This window comes from Microcaecilia unicolor, chromosome 7, assembly GCF_901765095.1.
Source record: "Microcaecilia unicolor chromosome 7, aMicUni1.1, whole genome shotgun sequence".
Classification (NCBI taxonomy): domain Eukaryota; kingdom Metazoa; phylum Chordata; class Amphibia; order Gymnophiona; family Siphonopidae; genus Microcaecilia; species Microcaecilia unicolor.
The window spans coordinates 284,336,824-284,355,688 of record NC_044037.1 but is presented as its reverse complement, the minus strand read 5'-3'; the positions used below and the strand labels follow the sequence as shown (position 1 = coordinate 284,355,688).

The 18,865-nt window shown below is 47.9% G+C and overlaps 1 protein-coding gene across 1 annotated transcript in view; it reads right to left on the bottom strand.

The window, feature by feature from the left end:
* SEMA5B (semaphorin 5B) overlaps positions 1 to 18,865 on the bottom strand; it is a gene marked incomplete in the record, with an annotated part of 415,784 nt that overhangs the window by 219,649 nt on the left and 177,270 nt on the right. The window contains 1 exon segment of the mRNA XM_030209426.1: positions 5,105 to 5,240. Coding sequence (XP_030065286.1) covers positions 5,105 to 5,240 — 136 coding nt within the window.

Here is an 18,865-nt window from a genome sequence, read left to right as displayed (position 1 = left end):
CTGCTGGAGGGTACAGAGAGCAGCCGCGCGCCTGTCGGCTTCGCTGGTTCCCTGCTCCCTCTGCCCCGAAACAGGTTACTTCCTGTTCCGGGGCAGAGGGAGCAGGGAGCCAGTGGAGCTGACAGGTGCGCGGCTGCTCTCTGCACCCTCCAGCAGCCAAGAATGCACTCGAGGGGGGGGGGGGGGCTTGATGCGCATGGGAGGAGGGGGTCATTGCGCTGGGGGGGCTTGATGTGCCGGAGAGAGGGGAGTGTTGTGCTGCATCCTGGGGGGATGGGCGCCGCTGCACCCGGGGGGGAGGGGGTGCGCAGCAGCGATCTGCGGGTGGCAGCTGACCTAGGATCGCCACAGGTGGGAAGGGATAAACAACTTGGAATGGTTTGCTCTGGGGAATGATACTGGGTTGAGGGTCAGGAAGAGGAAGCGTACTGGAGATGCAAAGAGAACAGCGCTGTCAAATCAAGCCCTATTTTCCAAGTTACAGTGTCGCCATTGTTTACATATGTTGTAAGTATGTCTAGGCATTTGAAGAGGTTGAGATCATGTTCCACATTCTCTGGGTTAGGAGTGAGGCTTACTGCTGTCATGGTATGCAGAAAACTAACCTATTTGGAGACATTGTACCAGAAGGAAAACAACATACCATTCCCTCTGGACTACACCACTGTGGTCACTCCTTTGTGGAAGCACTATGGCAAATGGTTTAGTCCATTATAACTCACTACTGATCTCGTTTTCTCTTTACTGGAACCCCCCCCCCCCCCCCCCCGAAACAGTGGGGGCTGCAAAAGCTTCTTTCACTTTATAAATTCTGACACAGTTCAAATTATTAAAATGATCCGTGCCCTATGCATTCTAAAAATAGCAACGCCTGCTACATTCCTTTCACCGAGTGACCAAAGAGGTGGATCAAGGGAGACGGAGTGCTAGATATGGTGTACTTAGATTTATGTAAATCTTCCTTCAGGATATGTGTAAATAAACTGAGTGTCCTGGAATGGGCCATAAGGTGCCTGATCAAGTTAGAAACTGGTTGAATGGGAAGTGAGAAAGGGAAGTCACAAAAAGAGTTCATTCTGAAGGCAGAGGCATTACTAATCAGCTGTCACAGTGATTGGTCCTTGGTTCAGTTTTTCTTAACATTTAATAAGCAATATTTTGGAACAGCTTTTGGGGACGGTTTGCCTTTTCACCGTATCAAAATCTGCTGCAACAGGGATCCAGCAGTTTGAGAAATGGTCTTTTGGAAGCTTACGAATCCTTTTACTAAGGCGCACCGAAAAATGGCCTGTGCTGGTGTAGGCACGCGTTCTGGACGCGTGCAGGTCCATTTTTCAGCGCGCCTTCAAAAAAAGGCATATTTTTTCCTTTTTTTTGTGTACGAAAATGGACGTGTGGCAAAATTAAAAACCACCACTCGTCCATTTTCAGCCTGACACCTCACCGCCACACATTGACTTAGTGGTAAGGTCTCACGTGTTAACCGGGCAGTAATTGTCAGTGCACTTACACTGCTGATTACCGCTGGGTAAGCGCCACATGGTAGAAAATTCCTACCACGTGTTTTGGACGTGCGTAAAACATGGAATTACTGTCCGGGGCACGCGGTAGCCGGGCGGTAGCTCCAATCTGACATGCATTGGTCGCGTGTAGATGCTTACGTGCCTTAGTTAAAGAGCCCCTAAAATTTGATGTTAAAAAATGGGTCATGAGAGCTGAGGGCTGAGTTACCGTTCCTGTGCTTTCCTTACTTTGTTACCTTAAGGGAAAGCATAGAGACAAAGTAAGGGTCTATCCTTCGGGGACCCCTACCGCCCTTATGCTGGGTCCCATGGATTCTTTTGTAGAGCACAGACAGGCTTCTTCTGAGAAGTGCAGTGAGTAAGGGGTTTGTGTGTTGCAAGCCTGAGGAGCTGAAAGTTGAGTGAATCCACCGAGTGCTGGGGATTTGCCTTCAGTACTGGGATGAGAAGCTTTTAGTGCAGTCTTGAATATGGTGGAAAGTCCAGGTATGGCGATGGTATCGGCTTCTGCGATGGAACCTGGAGAATGTCAGTTTGTACCGACCTCTGCCTTGAAATCTTTCCAACTAAAACACCCTGATCAGTTTTTTTTGGAATTTGATTTTTAAAGCTTGGTCATGAAAAAAAGGGGCCAAGTAAAGCTGGTGAAATGCTCGTCAAGCCTGGCTTTTTTTTTTTTCCATTATCAGGCGAAGCCGGCCATCTCGTGAGCATGCCCCCATCCCGCCTTCACTACCCTACCGACACGCCCCCTTGATGTTTCGCTGGCTCAGCAATGGAAAGCAGTTGAACCTGGCCAAAAATCGGCTTTCGATTATACCGATTTCGCCGGGTTCAGGAGATCACCGGCCATCTCCCGATTTGTGTTGGAAGATGGCCGGCAATCACTTTCAAAAATGAGCTGGATAGTGTCCTCCAATTGAGTGCTCTTTTCTTCCTTAAATTTCCATGTAAATGTATAGTTAAATATACACGGGGCCGGTATACAGCCAGTGGCAGGCAGTGTGTTTGCTCTCCGCCACCAGAATTAAACCTGGATATTCAATGTCAGGCCATATCCAGTGACTGGCAATGAATATCCGGATTTATTTTGGACGCTAAAACGTTAGGAGCCTTTTTACTAAGGTGTTTGGAAAAATGGCCTGCACTGGTGTAGGCGTGTGTTTTGGACGAGCGCAGGTCCATTTTTCAGCGCACCTGCAAAAAGGGCCTTTTTTGTGGCCGAAAATGGACGTACGGCAAAATTAAAACCAACGCGCATCCATTCTCGACATGAGACCTTACCGCCATACAACTGACGTAGCAGTAAGTTCTCACGCGTTAACCGGAAATCATCAGCGAGCGTATACTGCCGATTACCGCCGAGTAAGAGGCACACGGTAGAAAATTTCTACCTTGTGTTTTGGACACAGTCAAAAAATGGAATTACCGCCCGGGGCACGTGGTAACCAGGTGGCAGTTCCAATTTGACACGCGTTGTCAAATATAGGCCTGCTATTTAAGCCGCCTATTTTGACCACTCAACACAGCCAGTTTGGCACTGAATATCAGCGCTTAATTGGCTATGTCACATGATTTAGCTATTTAGGGCTACGATTCTATATTTTGCGCCTTAATTTCCACACGGAAATCAAAGCGCATTCTATAAAGTACGCTTCAATTTAGGCATATGTTATAGAATATGTTCAGTGCAGCTCTGCATGACTAAAATGTAGCTGCGGTCAAATCCCGACACGTAAATTAACATAGTAACATAGTAAATGACAGCAGATAAAGACCTGTACGTTCCATCCAGTCTGCCCAACAAGATAAACTCATTTTACATGATATGCAAAACTTTATATGTATACCCGAGTGTGATTTGTCCTTGCCTTTTTCAGGGCACAGACCGTAGAAGTCTGCCCAGCACTGTTCTTGTACTAAGTTCTGAAGCTAATGTTGAAGCCCCTTAAAATTTACACTCCAGCCCATCCCTATCTATTTAGTCACGATCAGGGCACAGACCGTAGAAGTCTGCCCAGCTCCCGTTTTGTTTCCAATTACCGGTGTTGCCACCCAATCTCTGCTAAGATTCCACGGAACCATTCCTTCTAAACAGAATTCTTTTGTGTTTATCCCACGCACGTTTGAATTCCATTACCGTTTTCATCTCCACCACCTCCCGCGGGAGGGCATTCCATGTATCCACCACCCTTTCCGTGAAAAAATACTTCCTGACATTAGTCCTGAGTCTGCCCCCCTTCAACTTCAATTCATGTCCTCAAGTTCTACCGCCTTCTCATCTCCGAAAAAGGTTTGTTTGCGGATTAATACCTTTCAAATAATTGAACGTCTGTATCATGTCACCCCTGTTTCTCCTTTCCTCCAAGGTGTTCATGATCAGGTCAGCAAGTCTCTCCTCGTACGGTTTGCAACGCAAATCCCATAGCATTTTCGTAGCTTTTCTTTGCACCGCTTCCAGTCTTTTTACATCTTTAGCAAGATACGGCCTCCAAAACTGAACACAATACTCCAAGTGGGGCCTCACCAACGACTTGTAGAGGGACATCAACACCTCCTTTCTTCTGCTGGTTATGCCCCTCTCTACGCAGCCTAGCATCCTTCTGGCCATGGCCGTTGCCTTGTCGCATTGTTTCTTCACCTTCAGATCCTCCGACACCAACACCCCAAGGGCTCTCTCCTGAGTCGAGCTTACTAATTTCTCCCCTCCTATTCGGTATCTCTCTTTTGGGTTTCACTCTACACTTCTTGGCATTAAATTATGCACAGAGTGGGTAAATTGCAAAGGACGCAAGTACAAAACCTTTTATGGATCCAACTTCTCTTTCTTAGGCAGCCAATTCTGGAATGCTCTCCCCAGACCTATCCGATCAATCAGTGAATATCTGCCCTTTCGTAAATCTCTAAAAACCCATCTGTTCAAGCAAGCCTACCCAAATGACTCAAACTAATCCTATGAACCCATTTACCCAACACATATCCAGGAATCAACGACAACGATATAGACTACATCTACCACCTAATTTCCTATGTCTATCCCGTGTCCCATCCCCCTCCCGCCTACATTACCCTTCCTCCTATGCCCACCTACCCCATGCTTATACCTCTTCTACTCCCTTCGCCCTTACCTCTCCCTATCTACCAATCTCTCATATTATTCTACTCTACTTCACTTATATTTTCTCGATCAATATTATGTAATCCCAATTACTATGTAAGCCGCATTGAACCTGCTTTACTGGGAAAGTGCGGGGTACAAATGTAATAAATAAATAAATAAATAATATTCTATAACAATGCTCTTAGGGCACTGTATACTAAGGTGCGCAAGCAATTTTAAAAACACGACTCTTCAAAGGTAGCTAATGCAATTCCCACAGATGACTAGCAACTCTACCAAATTTAAAAATTCGAAAGGCCAAACAGACAGTCGTATTTTGAATATTGACCGATTTGTATTTAGAATACATAGCAAAATGAAGTTCCTTTTCAAATGCACTCAGTTTATCTTCCATTAGCAACATTAAGGTCATTCCTAGAAATGCAATACTTGAAACTAATTAACGGCCTGCAGTACGTACCTGGAAATTAGGAATTGGGTTCGCTGTTGGCAGCCAGGCAGATCTTGGATTCTCTTGATATCGGAAAGGACCATTAAAAGCTTGAGTAATGGCGCTGAGATTAAACGCACACACAGCTGAAGCAGCTATACTGTTCCTAGAAGGCAGAAAAATCAATTTAATGATTAAGAAACTGGCACCTCAATCATAACAGGTATTAATTTCTAACAGGATAATACGTATGTAAATTACTAATAAGAGACTTACTCGTCAGCCAGGTCAAAATTTGTAATACATTAGTTGTTTTATTAACCTGAACACTGTTTGTCCTTGAAACGTCATGTATTTTATAATTCAAAACCATATTAGCATTAATAAAAGACTATCAGGCTTATTTTCGAAAGAGAAGGGCACCCATCTTTCAACACAAATCGGGAGATGGGCGTCCTTCTCTCAGGGTCGCCCAAATCGGCATAATCGAAAGCCGATTTTGGCCATCACCAACTGCTTCCCGTCGCGGGGACGACCAAAGTTCCCGGGAGCGTGTCGGAGGCATAGAGAAGGCAGGACTGGGGCGTGCCTAACAGATGGGCTTCCTCGAGCGATAATGGAAAAAAGAAGGGCGTCCCTGACGAGAACTTGGGCGACTTTACTTGGTCCATTTTTTTCTTATGACCAAGCCTCAAAAAGGTGCACGAACTGACCAGATGACCACCGAAGGGAATCGGGGATGACCTTCCCTGACACCCCCAGTGGTGACTAACCCCCTCCCACCCTGAAAAAAACAACTTTAAAAACTTTTTTTGCCAGCCTGAAATGTCATACTCGGGTCCATCGCAGCAGTATGCAGGTCCCTGAGGGGGTGGGGAGGTGTGTGTGTGTGTCAGCGGAGGCATAGCGAAGGCGTGGACGTCCTTCTTTCAAACATTTTGGACATCCTGAAGTGCCCCCCCCCCCCCCACAGGGATGGCCAAATTTCAAGGGAGCGGAGTGGAGGAGTGGTCTAGTGGTTAGAGCACTGGTCTTGCAATCCAGAGGTGGCCAGTTCAAATCTCGCTGCTGCATGGACATCCTTCTCACAGAAACATCCACATTTTGGACATCGAGGACATCCTTCACCAAAAAAAAAAAAGACGTCCTTGACGAGCACTTGGACGTTTTCGCCTGGACTTGTATTTTTCTAAGGTTGTAGACGGCAATTTATTTAAGGTTGTAGATGGCTATTATACACATATAGCTTGTCTAAATGTATGAAGCCGTCTTTGGCATTAGCAGAGCAGCCATGCATAATGCTTGGCTGCTCTGCAATGGCTTCCCCTCCTTAGGAAGGAAATCGTGAGCTAACAGTGAGCAGCTCATTTGCATGCGATTTCCTTCATGCATGCCCGTTCCTTTCTGAATCGCTAAGGGATCGGTAAGGGAAGGGCTTTTTCCATTCAGTTAGTGCATCAGTTAGTCCACTGCAGTGCCCCCTAGGGTGCCCGGTCGGGTGTCCTGGCATGTCAGGGGGACCAGTACACTACGAATGCTGGCTCCTCCCACGACCAAATGACTTGGATTTGGTCATTTTTGAGATGGGCATCCTCGGTTTCCATTATGGCTGAAAACCGGGGACGACCATCTCTAAGGTCGACCATCTCAACATTTAGGTCGACCATCTCTAAGGTCGACCTAAATGTTGAGATTTGGGCGCCCCTGACCGTATTATCGAAACGAAAGATGGACGCTCATCTTCTTTCGATAATATGGGTTTCCCCGCTCCTTCGTGGGGACGTCCTGCGAGGACGCCCTCAGGAAAACTCAGGCGCCCCGTTCGATTATGCCCCTCCACGTGCCCTGTTTACTAAGCCATGCCGTAGGTGCACAAACGTTTTAGCGTGTGCTAAAAATTAACGTGTGCTAACACTAGAGACACCCATAGACATATAATGGGTGTCTCTAGCGTTAGCGCACGCAAAAACGTTTGCGCACCTACAGCGCGGCTTAGTAAACAGAGCCCTATATACAATATTTTCCCTTTGCACTCTTTTAACTGAAATAAATCTGATTTTTAACCAGTATTTATCACCATACAACAGTGCTAATTTGGTTTAATGGGATTTCTGCAGGTGCATAAAACCAATGCCAGGGACCTGTGCTGCGCTGTAATTTGCCCGCATGAGTTGCAGCTACGACTGGTTCAACAGGACAGTCTGAAAGAGCATAGATCAGTTCTGTCCATGACCAGTTGGTTGCCAGCCAGCAAGCAAGCAGCTCTCCAGGGCAGTGCATCAAGAACACGCAGAGCAGCTGGCAGGGGAGAGTCCCTGGAGCATGTACCATCGGAGGAAGGAAAATCAAAAGGTAATTATATTTTAAATGAAGTTCTCAACATCCTACAGTACTGTAGGGTCATTAATGTCATTGGCTACTGCCATTTATTTCAATGAACAGCAGAAGGCTGAACACGACAGAGAACAACAGAAAGAAAGTTTAGAATAAAATAGAAAATACCATCAGTGAGAAAAGTCTTGGAAATAAATGTTTAGATGCTTATTTTACAAGCCTATGGGGTCCATTTATGAAGCTGCGGCAAAAGGGGGCCTGTGCTGGCATTGGCACGTGTTTTTGATGCACATTGAGGCCCCCCCCTTTTACCACAGCGGGTAAAAGGCAGGTCTTTCTTTTTTTTCAAGAAATGGCCGTGCGGCCATTTGGGGGGGGGGGGGGAAGCACTTACCATTGAGGTGGCAATAAATGCTCCTGCGCTATCCCAGCAGTAACCAGGCAGCACAAGGCACTGCCCTACTACCGCCAGGTACACACCAGTGCTATAAAAATTGAAATATTTTTGAAGCGCCAGAAATGATGCATGTTGGGGGAGGGAACTTTTGACGGGCTGCTGTGGTAGTCTGGCAGTGCTTCCCTTTTAGTGAGCTCTGGCCCTCTCCCACCGTGAGGTCTGGCTATGCCCCTGGCCTGAGCGCATCCTGTGGTAACCTATTTTTCCATGTGCTATGCCTGCATAATTTTTATTTTTGGATGCACGTGTCGGGCGCGAGTAGGTCCTTACCGCCCAGTTACCACATGAGACTTTACCGCTAGTTCAATGGCTGGCAGTAAGGCCTCAGACCCAAAATGGACACGCACCAATTTTGATTTTGCTGCACGTCCATTTTTGGCAAAATTTTTTAAAAATACATTTTTTGCAGGCACGCTGAAAAATGGATCTGTGCATGCCCAAAACATGTGCCTACACTACCACAGGCCATTTTTCAGCGCACCTAGTAAAAGGACCCCATAGTGTTCCTCCCAGTGGCGTAGCTACATGGGGCCAGGGGGGCCTGGGCCCCCGTAGATTTGGCCCTGGACCCCACTGTCGACGACCCTCTCAACCCCCCTCCCGCCGTCGCCTGCCTTTGCTGGTGGGGGACCCCAACCCCCGCCAGCCGAGGTCCTCTTCTTCCCGCAAAAGGCTTCCTTCTGTTTCTGACATCCTGCACATATAACGTGCAGGACGTCAGACTCACAGAACGAAGCCTTGCAGATCAGCTGATCTACAAGGCTTCGTCCTGTGAGTCTGACGTCCTGCACGTATAACGTGCAGGACGTCAGAAACAGAAGGAAGCCTTGCGCGGGAAGAAGAGGACCTCGGCTGGCGGGGGTTGGGGTCCCCCGCCAGCAAAAGTAGGTGACGGCGGGTTGGCGGCGGGAGGGGGGGTCGAGACGGTCGTCGGCAGGGGGGGGCAAAGTTGTTGGTGGCGGCGGGGTCAGCAATGGCAGGGGGGGGTCGGCGGCGCTGGGGGGGGGGCTAAAATGTGCCCCCTCACTTCAGGCTTTGGACCCCCCTCCCGCCGAAGTCTGACTACGTCCCTGATTCCTCCCATACCTCAGTGACACCCCAGTTACAAAAAATAGAAAATTAGGGCCCTGTTTACTATTCAGCGTTATAGGAGCGTTTACATTTTTAACGCACGTTAACTATGTATATGCCTACAATATCCCTATAGCTGCCTACATGGTTAGCGCAAGCAATAAGTGTAGGTGCGCTAAAAACACTAATGCACCTTAGTAAACAGGGCCCTTAAATTCCAAAACATTTATTTATTTTACTTATTTGTTTCATTTGTAGCCCACATTTTCCCCACCTATTTGCAGGCTCAATGTGTCTTACATAGTACCGTATAGGCATTCTCTAACTCCGGTAGAGAACAAATACAAAATGGTGTTATGGTCAATAGGGTTCATGTGTTACAGACACATTGGGGAATCGTAGAGAGGAAGAGTTAGGTAGTGACCAATTGCGAGCTTTGGTTTCGTTGTGTTGTAGGGTTCAGGCATTTATGTTGGGTCTGTAGGGTATGCCTTTTTGAACAGGTTGGTTTTACTAATTTCCGGAAGTTTAGGTGGTTGTATGTTGTTTTCACGGCTTTTGGTAGTGCGTTCCAGAGTTGTGTGCTTATGTAGGAGAAGCTGGAAGCATAGGTTGATTAGCATTTGAGTCCTTTGCAGCTTGGGTAGTGGAGATTTAGGTATGTTTTATTTATTTGTTGCATTTGTATCCCACATTTTCCCACCTATTTGCAGGCTCAGTGTGGCTTACAATATTCCACCATGGCAATCGCCATTCAAGAGTATAGAAACATTTGGTATTGTATAAGGAACAAGTGTAGCATAATGGATATAAGCGATTCGGTATATAAGAAAACAGTCAGAATATCAGGTAAGCAGTGAAGTGCTGGAATCCCTATTATTGATCATTATGGTATGCCTTGTTGAAAAGAAAAGTCTTTAGTGATTTTCGAAAGTTGATTAGGTCGTGTATAGTCCTCAGGTCAAGTGGCAATGCATTCCACAGCTGCGTGCTCACGTAAGAAAAACTGGACGCGTGTGTTAGTTTGTATTTTAGACCTTTACAGCTTGGGAAGTGAAGATTTAGGAATTTGCGTGCTGATCTTTTAGCATTCCTAAGTGGCAAGTCAATAAGATCTGATGTGTAGAAAAAGCCTGTCATAAAAATCACTGCTTTAATTACCCCGTTTTCCAATCTGTCATTTAGTAACATAGTAGATGACGGCAGAAAAAGACCTGCATGGTCCATCCAGTCTACCCAACAAGGTAAACTCATATGTGTATACCTTACCTTGATTTGTACCTGCCTTTTTCAGGGCACAGACCGTACAAGTTTGCCCAGCAGTATTTCCCACCTCCCAACCACCAGTCCCGCCTCCCATCACCGGCTCTGGTACAGACCGTATAACTCTGCCCTCCCCTATCCTAGCCTCCCAACCACCAACCCCTCTTCCCCCCACCTGCTCCGCCACCCAATTTCAGCTAAGCTTCTGAGGATCCATTCCTACTGCCTAGGATTCCTTTATGCACATCCCACGCATGTTTGAATTCCGTTACCGTTTTCATCTCCACCACCTCCCGCGGGAGGGCATTCCAAGCATCCACCACCCTCTCCGTGAAAAAATACTTCCTGACATCTTTTTTGAGTCCTTTCTCTTTAAAAAAAATATCTATATATATAAAAGGCACCTCCAACGTTCCATTGAAGCCTCAAGCCGGAAACCTGAGGCGCCCGAGGTATCCGGTTTGGCCTGCAGGCTGCAGTCACTGTAGCTCCGCCCTCACGTCAAAACGCTATGATGTTGAGGGCGGGGCGGCCCTGCAGTCAGTGTACCTACGCCCTCGTGTCAACACGCGATGACGCAGGGGATGGGGCGGCGAACACGCAACAGACGACTTCCACACATTCTCTGACAGCTGCTGGGAGAGCGCACCGAACTTCGCAAACTCGCAACCACGTCACTGAGGGACGGAGGGAGGGAGAGGAGAGGTGTGGAACTCGGAAGTGAGGCACGGAGGGGGTGTCTGGAACTCGGGAGGGAGGGACGGAGGGAGGATGGTGGGGGGGGGGGGGGATTACCCTGCTAGCGCCCGTTTCATTTTTCCCCGAAACGGGCATTTCTTACTAGTATATATATATTGTTTGATATTGATTCTGAAGGTCTGGCATAAGTTCTCAATGACAAGCTGATCCTGTTAATGAGAAACCCCTGACACAATGAATATATCCAAAATCCCAGAGGCCCGATCAGTTAGATGTACTTACATCACATTTCAATGACAGACAAACAATCTGCTCAGCCCTTCACATCTCTTCCATAACCTTCCCTCCCGCCACCCGTTGTTACAGCGAACAATCACTCAACAGAATAGCTTAAATGAAAGGAAACAGCAAATTATACTGATCCATCATCATCTCCTCTGCAGTTTAATCACAGATGTTAAAGAACATAATTGACACTTATAAAAAAAATACAGTACACAGCACAAACCCACATGTAAGGGGCACAGTAGTAAGGTCTTATTTCGGTACATGGCTTAGTTAATTACTCCTGCATCACGCCACTTGTAAAGTGCTTGGAAGTTCAACCGACCAAAGCCACATTGGGTTCAGATCTATTAAAGTTTTGTTTCTTCCCACTTAAGGCAGAACGGTTGAAACTCCTTTATAACTCACATACAGGGGCGGACTGACTGTGATCTGGGCTCCTAACCACCTATCTAAAGCGATTAAACTAGATGGAGGCCAGGGGAGAGAGGTCCCCTTGGAGTCTTGAGCCCTCAGGCATTGCCCTATTGTCCCAATGGTCAGTCTACCCCTGCTCACATAGAATGAGTTTAGCCTTTACAGTGGCGTTCCTAGGGGGGCAGACACCCGGGGCGGCGCCCCGCCCCCCCCCGGGTGCAGCCCCCCCCCCCCCGATGCAGCACGGACCCCCCCGGGTGCACGCCGCTGGGGGGGGTGCTGCAGCGCGCGCCTGCTCAGAGTTCCCTGACTTTGCGCGTTTGCTGCAGCTCCCTCTGACCCGGAACAGGAAATAACCTGTTCCAGGGCAGAGGGAGCTGCAGCGAGCGCGCGAAGAAGTCAGCGAACTCAGAGCAGGCGTGCGCCGCGGCATCCCCCAGCAGCGTGCACCCGGGGCAGACCGCCCCCCCCCCGCCCCCCCCCCTTGGTATGCCACTGAGCCTTTAACAGCCTTGAAAAGAGACATTAAGGGGTCCATTTACTAAAGTGTTGGAGGGTTTTCCAGTTCCCACATGATAACAGCAAAAGTTAATGTATTATTATTATTACATTTATATCCCACATTTTCCCACCTGTTTGCAGGCTCAATGTGGCTTACAAAGTACCGTAACGGCGTTTGCTGTTTCGGTTGATAATAACTACAAGATTATGTTGTGGTCGAAAGAGGTAGAAGTGAATCAGAGGTTAGGGGTCGAGGGGAAGGAGGATAGTAAATTGTCCAGTACGATCTTTGATTATGTTGTTGTTGCTGGGTGTGGGGGTTTATGTTGGATCGGTGGGATATGCTTTTTTGAAGAGGTGGGTTTTTAATAATTTCCTGAACTTTAGGTGGTCATGTATACGGGAGTCCATTCCATAGTCGTACGCTTATGTAGGAGAAGCTAGATGCATAAGTTGTTTTGTATTTTAGCCCTTTGCAGTTTGGGTAATGTAGGTTTAGGTATGATCGTGCTGATCCGAGTCTGTTTCTAGTTGGTAGATCTATGAGGTCTGTCATGTATCCTGGGACTACGCCATAGATGATTTTGTGAACCAATGTGCAGATTTTGAAGATGATTCATTCTTTGACTGGGAGCCAGTGCAGCTTTTCTCGAAGGGGTTTAGCGCTTTCGAATCGTGTTTTACCATATATCAGTCTGGCTGCTGTGTTTTGGGCGGTCTGGAGTTTTTTTGTGGGATTTGTTCTGTACATCTTTACATAAGTACAAAGCCTGTGTGGCAAATGCAGGGGGTGTGCCCTGCATTTGCTCTGTATTTACTGCACTGGGTAGAGTTAATGCCCACACCGTTACCTAAACTGACAGACAGGGCGGGTGCTTCTGTGCTATCTGCCACGGCAGGTAATGTGGTGCAGGCCCACTCAGCAATAAATACATATACTTCAGCCCCGCTGGGATGGCACCTCCCCCTAAAACATCTCCCTCACGTCTGATGGCCCACCCTAACTCCCCCTGACATCTAATCCCCCCCTCCCGACACCCTCTGACATCTGATGGTCCACTACCCACCACATCTCCCTGATCTGATCCTCCCAGGCTGAAGCCCTTTCCCCAAAGTAATAACTTCTACACCCAGTCAGACTCTCCCCTGCTTGACCCCTACCCCCGCAGGATCTACCCGGGAGACTTCATCAGTAGTTCAGTGATCCCAGACAGAAGCTGTCCCCCTCTGCTCCTGCCTAGGCCTCATCTGGGATCCAAAATGGCTGTCATGACCTCTAGCAGTGGTCTTAGGCTAGGGGACACCTTTCCATATAAGGAATGGGTGCTGCGCTAACGGAATGCCAATAACGCAGCTGAACTTACCCTTTAGCCTGCAGTAATGACACACATTCTAGCTGTCACAGCAGGCCACTCCTCTGCTCCACCCAAGTCGCACCCACTCCTGCGTTAAGCAGGTAGCGTGACCTTTTTACCGTGTTGGCAAGTTTAAGAGTGCATAAGACACTGTACTACAAAAAAGGTGGCAAAGCAAGAATCTCAAACATATAGAATTACTATCTTCCCGATATTCAAAAGCATTTAACCCACTCTTTTCTGCCCTCTGTCGCTACTGTGCCTGGCGCCATCATGTTTTCAAAATGGCTACTGAGACTTCCCATGGTAGTCTTGCGGGTCTCAGTAGCCATTTTAAAAATACGGCTGCACCAGTCGAAGTAGCAGCAGCAGGCAGGAAAGAGTGGGATTCTTTCCTGCCCCCCCGCAGAGGCCACGAGACCACCAGGTCCCGTCAAGGTAGGACTGCTGGGGAGGGTTGTAGTGTGTAGTAGCAGTGGCAGGCAGCTGGGCAGAACCTCTGGGCACCCTAGAGCCTCTGGGACCTCGGGCACTGTCCAGTTGCCTGAATGGTCAGTCCACCCCTGCATAGGGTTACCATATTTTGTCCCCCAAAAAGGAGGACACATGCCCCATGCCTTTCACACCCCGCCCCCTTTCATGCCCTGCCCCCTTTCACGCCTCACCCCGCCCCCTTTCATGCCCTCGCTCTGCCCCCTGTCACATTTCCCCCTCCCCCTGTCACACACCCCGTCACTCCCCATCCCCATCCCCGTCACCCCCCTCCCCTTACCTTACTACTACCCTGGTGGTCTAGTGACCTCTTCAGGGCAGGAAAGAGCCCCCTCTTTCCTGCCCGGAGCGCTGCCCTGCATGCTTCCTTCCTGTTCCAGATCTCGGCGCCGATTCAAAATGGCTGCCGAGAGTTGAAGTCTCGCGAGGTCACTTCAACTCTCGGCGGCCATTTTGAATCAGCGCCGAGATCAGGAACAGGAAGGATGCATGCAGGGCAGCGCTCCGGGCAGGAAAGAGGGGGCTCTTTCCTGCCCCGAAGGCGGGAGAGGTCACTAGACCACCAGGGCAGTAGTAAGTAAGGGGAGGGGAGGCTAGCAATCTGCCCGTTTGTCCGGATTTCTGGACAACGGGCAGATTGGCAAAACCTGCCCGGTTGCCCAGACATGTCCTCAAAAAGGAGGAAAGAATTTCTATCGTATAAAATTAGAGTACTTAACATGGGTGCCACTTTCATGTTAAAATTTCCTTGTAAATGCTTCGTAACTTATGAAGCGAATAATTACATATTTTTTCCCCCTTCGAAATTATTAGAATTCATCTCATCTAAGGAAAACGTTAAATCACTTGTTCCTTCGCTTCCCTAATTAGAGCACTGTAACGTTGGCTGTAGACATCTGAGCTGCCCCTTCTGTTATAAATTTATTTTTGCTTATTGTATGTGAAATATTTCCTAGTATCTTGATCCATTACTGGGGACAAATGTAAATCAAATATTCTATACTTTAACCAGATGGTTGTAAGTTTTTCTTTTTACCTTTCAAATGGCTCTGATATTCTTATGTCTATGTTTATGGATGTAAATGCAAATTTATACATAAATAAATAAAAAAGAGAATTGTCTATGGTCTAGGGCTCCTCCAGATTCCCAATGTAGAAACACCATGTTTAACTATTAACTGTACAGAAGTACTACTACTACTACTACTATTTAGCATTTCTATAGCGCTACAAGGCATACGCAGCACTGCACAAACATAGAAGAAACAGTCCCTGCTCAAAGAGCTTACAATCTAATAGATAAAAAATAAATAAAGTAAGCAAATCAAATCAATTAATGTGGATGGGAAGGAAGAGAGGAGGGTAGGTGGAGGCGAGTGGTTACAAGTGGTTACGAGTCAAAAGCAATGTTAAAGAGGTGGGCTTTCAGTCTAGATTTAAAGGTGGCCAAGGATGGGGCAAGACGTAGGGGCTCAGTAAGTTTATTCCAGGCGTAGGGTGCAGCGAGACAGAAGGCGCGAAGTCTGGAGTTGGCAGTAGTGGAGAAGGGAACAGATAAGAAGGATTTATCCATGGAGCAGAGTGCACGGGAAGGGGTGTAGGGAAGGACGATTGTGGAGAGATACTGGGGAGCAGCAGAGTGAATACATTTATAGGTTAGTAAAAGAAGTTTGAACAGGATGCGAAAACGGATAGGGAGCCAGTGAAGGGTCTTGAGGAGAGGGGTAGTATGAGTAAAGCGACCCTGGCGGAAGATGAGACGGGCAGCAGAGTTTTGAACCGACTGGAGAGGGGAGAGGTGACTAAGTGGGAGGCCAGCAAGAAGCAGATTGCAGTAGTCTAAACGAGAGGTGACAAGGGTGTGGATGAGGGTTTTGGTAGAGTGCTCGGAAAGAAAGGGGCGGATTTTACGGATGTTGTAAACAAAGAAACGACAGATCTTGGCAATCGGCTGGATATGAGCAGAGAAGTAGAACAAAAACTTGAAACCTGACAAGGTACTGGTTGGGTAACAAAACGCAAGAAGTGGTAATTGATAGAGTCTGCTGTGGTGAAGGCAAAGTGAGCAGTGAAGAATAAACTCAATTCAACATCTCTATTAGCAGCACTGCAGAAGGACCAGAGGGGGAAAATCTGCTTATTTGCAGATTGTATAAAAATCTGATACAGAGCAGACATGCCAAAAGGATGCAAAAAGCGAAAGGGGAGTTGCAATACCAGACGAACTGTCAATGGCTTGGAAAATAAGCTTCAGTGTTAGAAAGTGTAAAAGAATGCATTCAGCGGTACAGATATCCATTAGCTACATATCATTTAGAATGACAAGAACTAGAAACTGTTAAAAGAAGAAAAGCATTTAGGAATAAGCGTCTCAAATGGCCTGAAGATAGTCAGTCGATGTAATAAAGCAACAGGGGAAGCTAACAGCTTGGTTGATTGCATAAGAAATGGTATCATGGGCTGGAAACAGGTGTAACAATGTAAGACTTTACCTTGAGTGCTGTGTTCAGTTCGGGGGGGGGGGGGGGGGCAAAGCATTCGTAAGAATATTGAGAGAATGAAACTGGTTGAGTCACTAAAATGATCAAGGTCTACAATGCAAAGAGGCGTGTTTTCAAAGCACTTAGACTTACAAAGTTACGTGGAGGGGTATTTTCGAAAGAAACGTCTAAGTCAGAATTTGGACGTTTTACAAAGACATCCAAATTCCGAACCGGGAAGAAGGTCATTTTCGAAAAAGATGGACGTCCATCTTTTGTGTTCGAAAATACCATGTGATTTGGGCGTTTTGCGATTTGGATGTCTTTGATTTTCAGCCATTTTCGAAAAAAAAAACAAAAACCCATCCAAGTGTAAAACGTCCAAAGTCAAGCCATTGGGATGTAGAAGGAGCCAGCATTTTTAGTAGACTGGTCCCCCTGACATCCCAGGACAGCAATCGGGCACCCTAGGGTGCACTGCAGTGGACTTCATAAAATGCCCTCAGGTACACATCTGACCATTGCTTCCTTACCTTGTGTGCTGAGCCCCCAACCCCCCCAAAAAAACCCCATTACCCCCAACTGTACACCACTACCATAGCCTTTACGGGTGAAGGGGGCACCTATATGTGGGTACAGTGGGTTTCTGGTGAGTTTTGCAGGGCTCACAGTTTCCTCCAGAAGTGTAACAGGTAATGGGGGTATGGGCCTGGGTCCTCCTGTCAGAAGTGCACTGCACCTACTACTAAACTACTCCAGGGACCTGCATGCTGCTGTCATGGACCTGAGTATGACATCTGAGGCTAGCATAGAGGCTGGCAAGTAATGTTCTTCAACACACTTTTTGGAGGTGGGGGGGGGGGGGGGGGGGTTGTGAGCAATGGGGAGTAAGGGGAGGTCATCCCTGATTCCCTCCAGTGGTCATCTGGTCATTTGGGGCACCTTTTTATGCCTTATTCGAAATCAAAACAGGTCTAGCTCAAAACGTCTTAAGTTTTAGTGCTGGACATTTTTGCTTTGTTCCATTATGGCTGAAAGAGTCCAAGTCTTAGGAACGCCCAAATCCTGCCTTGAACACACCCCTGATAAGCCCCCTTGAGATCTGGACGTCCTTCTACGGACTTCGGAGAAAGACGTACAAAATGAGGTTTCAATTATACCGATTTGGATGTCTCTGTGAGATGGACGTCCAAATGCTGACATGTCACTTTTTGGACGTCCATCTCTTTCAAAAATTAGTCCAATAGTATGGAACTTTGTAAGTCTAAGTGCTTTGAAAATGAGCCCCTTTACAAAGCATAGGTGTTAGAATGGGGGAAAGGAGGAAGGAGGGCACCCAGGCCCTGGCCTCACCAAAATATTCCTGTCATGCCTTTGCTCCCCCCTCCCCCAGGGCCTAGCATCTCTAGTAGCCTAGTGGTTAGTACAGCTGACTTTGATTCCCACTGCAGCCCCTGGTGACCCTGGACAAATCACTTAACCCTCCATTGCCCCAGGTATAAATAAATACCCGTACATACTTTGTAAACCACTTTGAATGTAATTGTAAAAATCACAGAAAGGTGGTATATCAAGTCCCATCCCCTTCCCCAAGGTCTGGCATCTCTCACTCTTCCTTCCTCCACATGGCCCTCCAAATTTGTGGCTGGCTGCACTAAAGACAGTGCTGTCTCCTGCTGACCTAGGATTTTGCTCTGCCATGTTCCACATCCTCTGATGCAACTTCCTGTTTACATAGGGTCAGTGGCGTTCCTAGCCAGGATGGCACCCGGGGCGGATCGCCGATGCGCCCCCCCCCCCCTGGCAAAATGACACCTCCCCCCCGGTGAAATGACACCCTCCCGGGTGCACACCGCTGGGGGTGGGGGGGGTGCCGCGGGGCGCGCCTGTCGGCTCCGAAAAGTTTGCTAACTTCGCTCGTTCGCTGCAGCTCCCTCTGCCCCGGAACAGGAAGTAACCTGTTCCGGGGCAGAGGGAGCTGCAGCGAACGAGCGAAGATAGCGAACTCGGAGCCAGGCGCGCGCCGCAGCACCCCCCAGCGGCGTGCACCCGGGGTGGACCGCCCCCACCGCCCCCCCCCTTGGTACACCACTGCATAGGGTTGCCAATTTTTTGACAGAGAAAAACCCAATACCCGCCTTGCTCCGTGCCCCTCCTTTGTCCCGTTCCCATGCCCCACCCCAATTCCTTTGACATACTGCTGCACCCTTCTCCTGTCCTGCCCCCAACACATACATATGTTCTATGATTGAACAGAATCATTGAATAGAAACTTTAGGACAGGGGTTCTCCACTCAGTCCTCGGGAACACCTAGTTAGTCAGTTTTTCAGGATATCCAAAATAAATATTCATGAGACTTGCCCTAAGGAACTCCCCCCCCCCCCCCCCCCCCCCCCCACCAAATTTGTCAGTAGGGGGTAAAACTCCCAAGGTTAG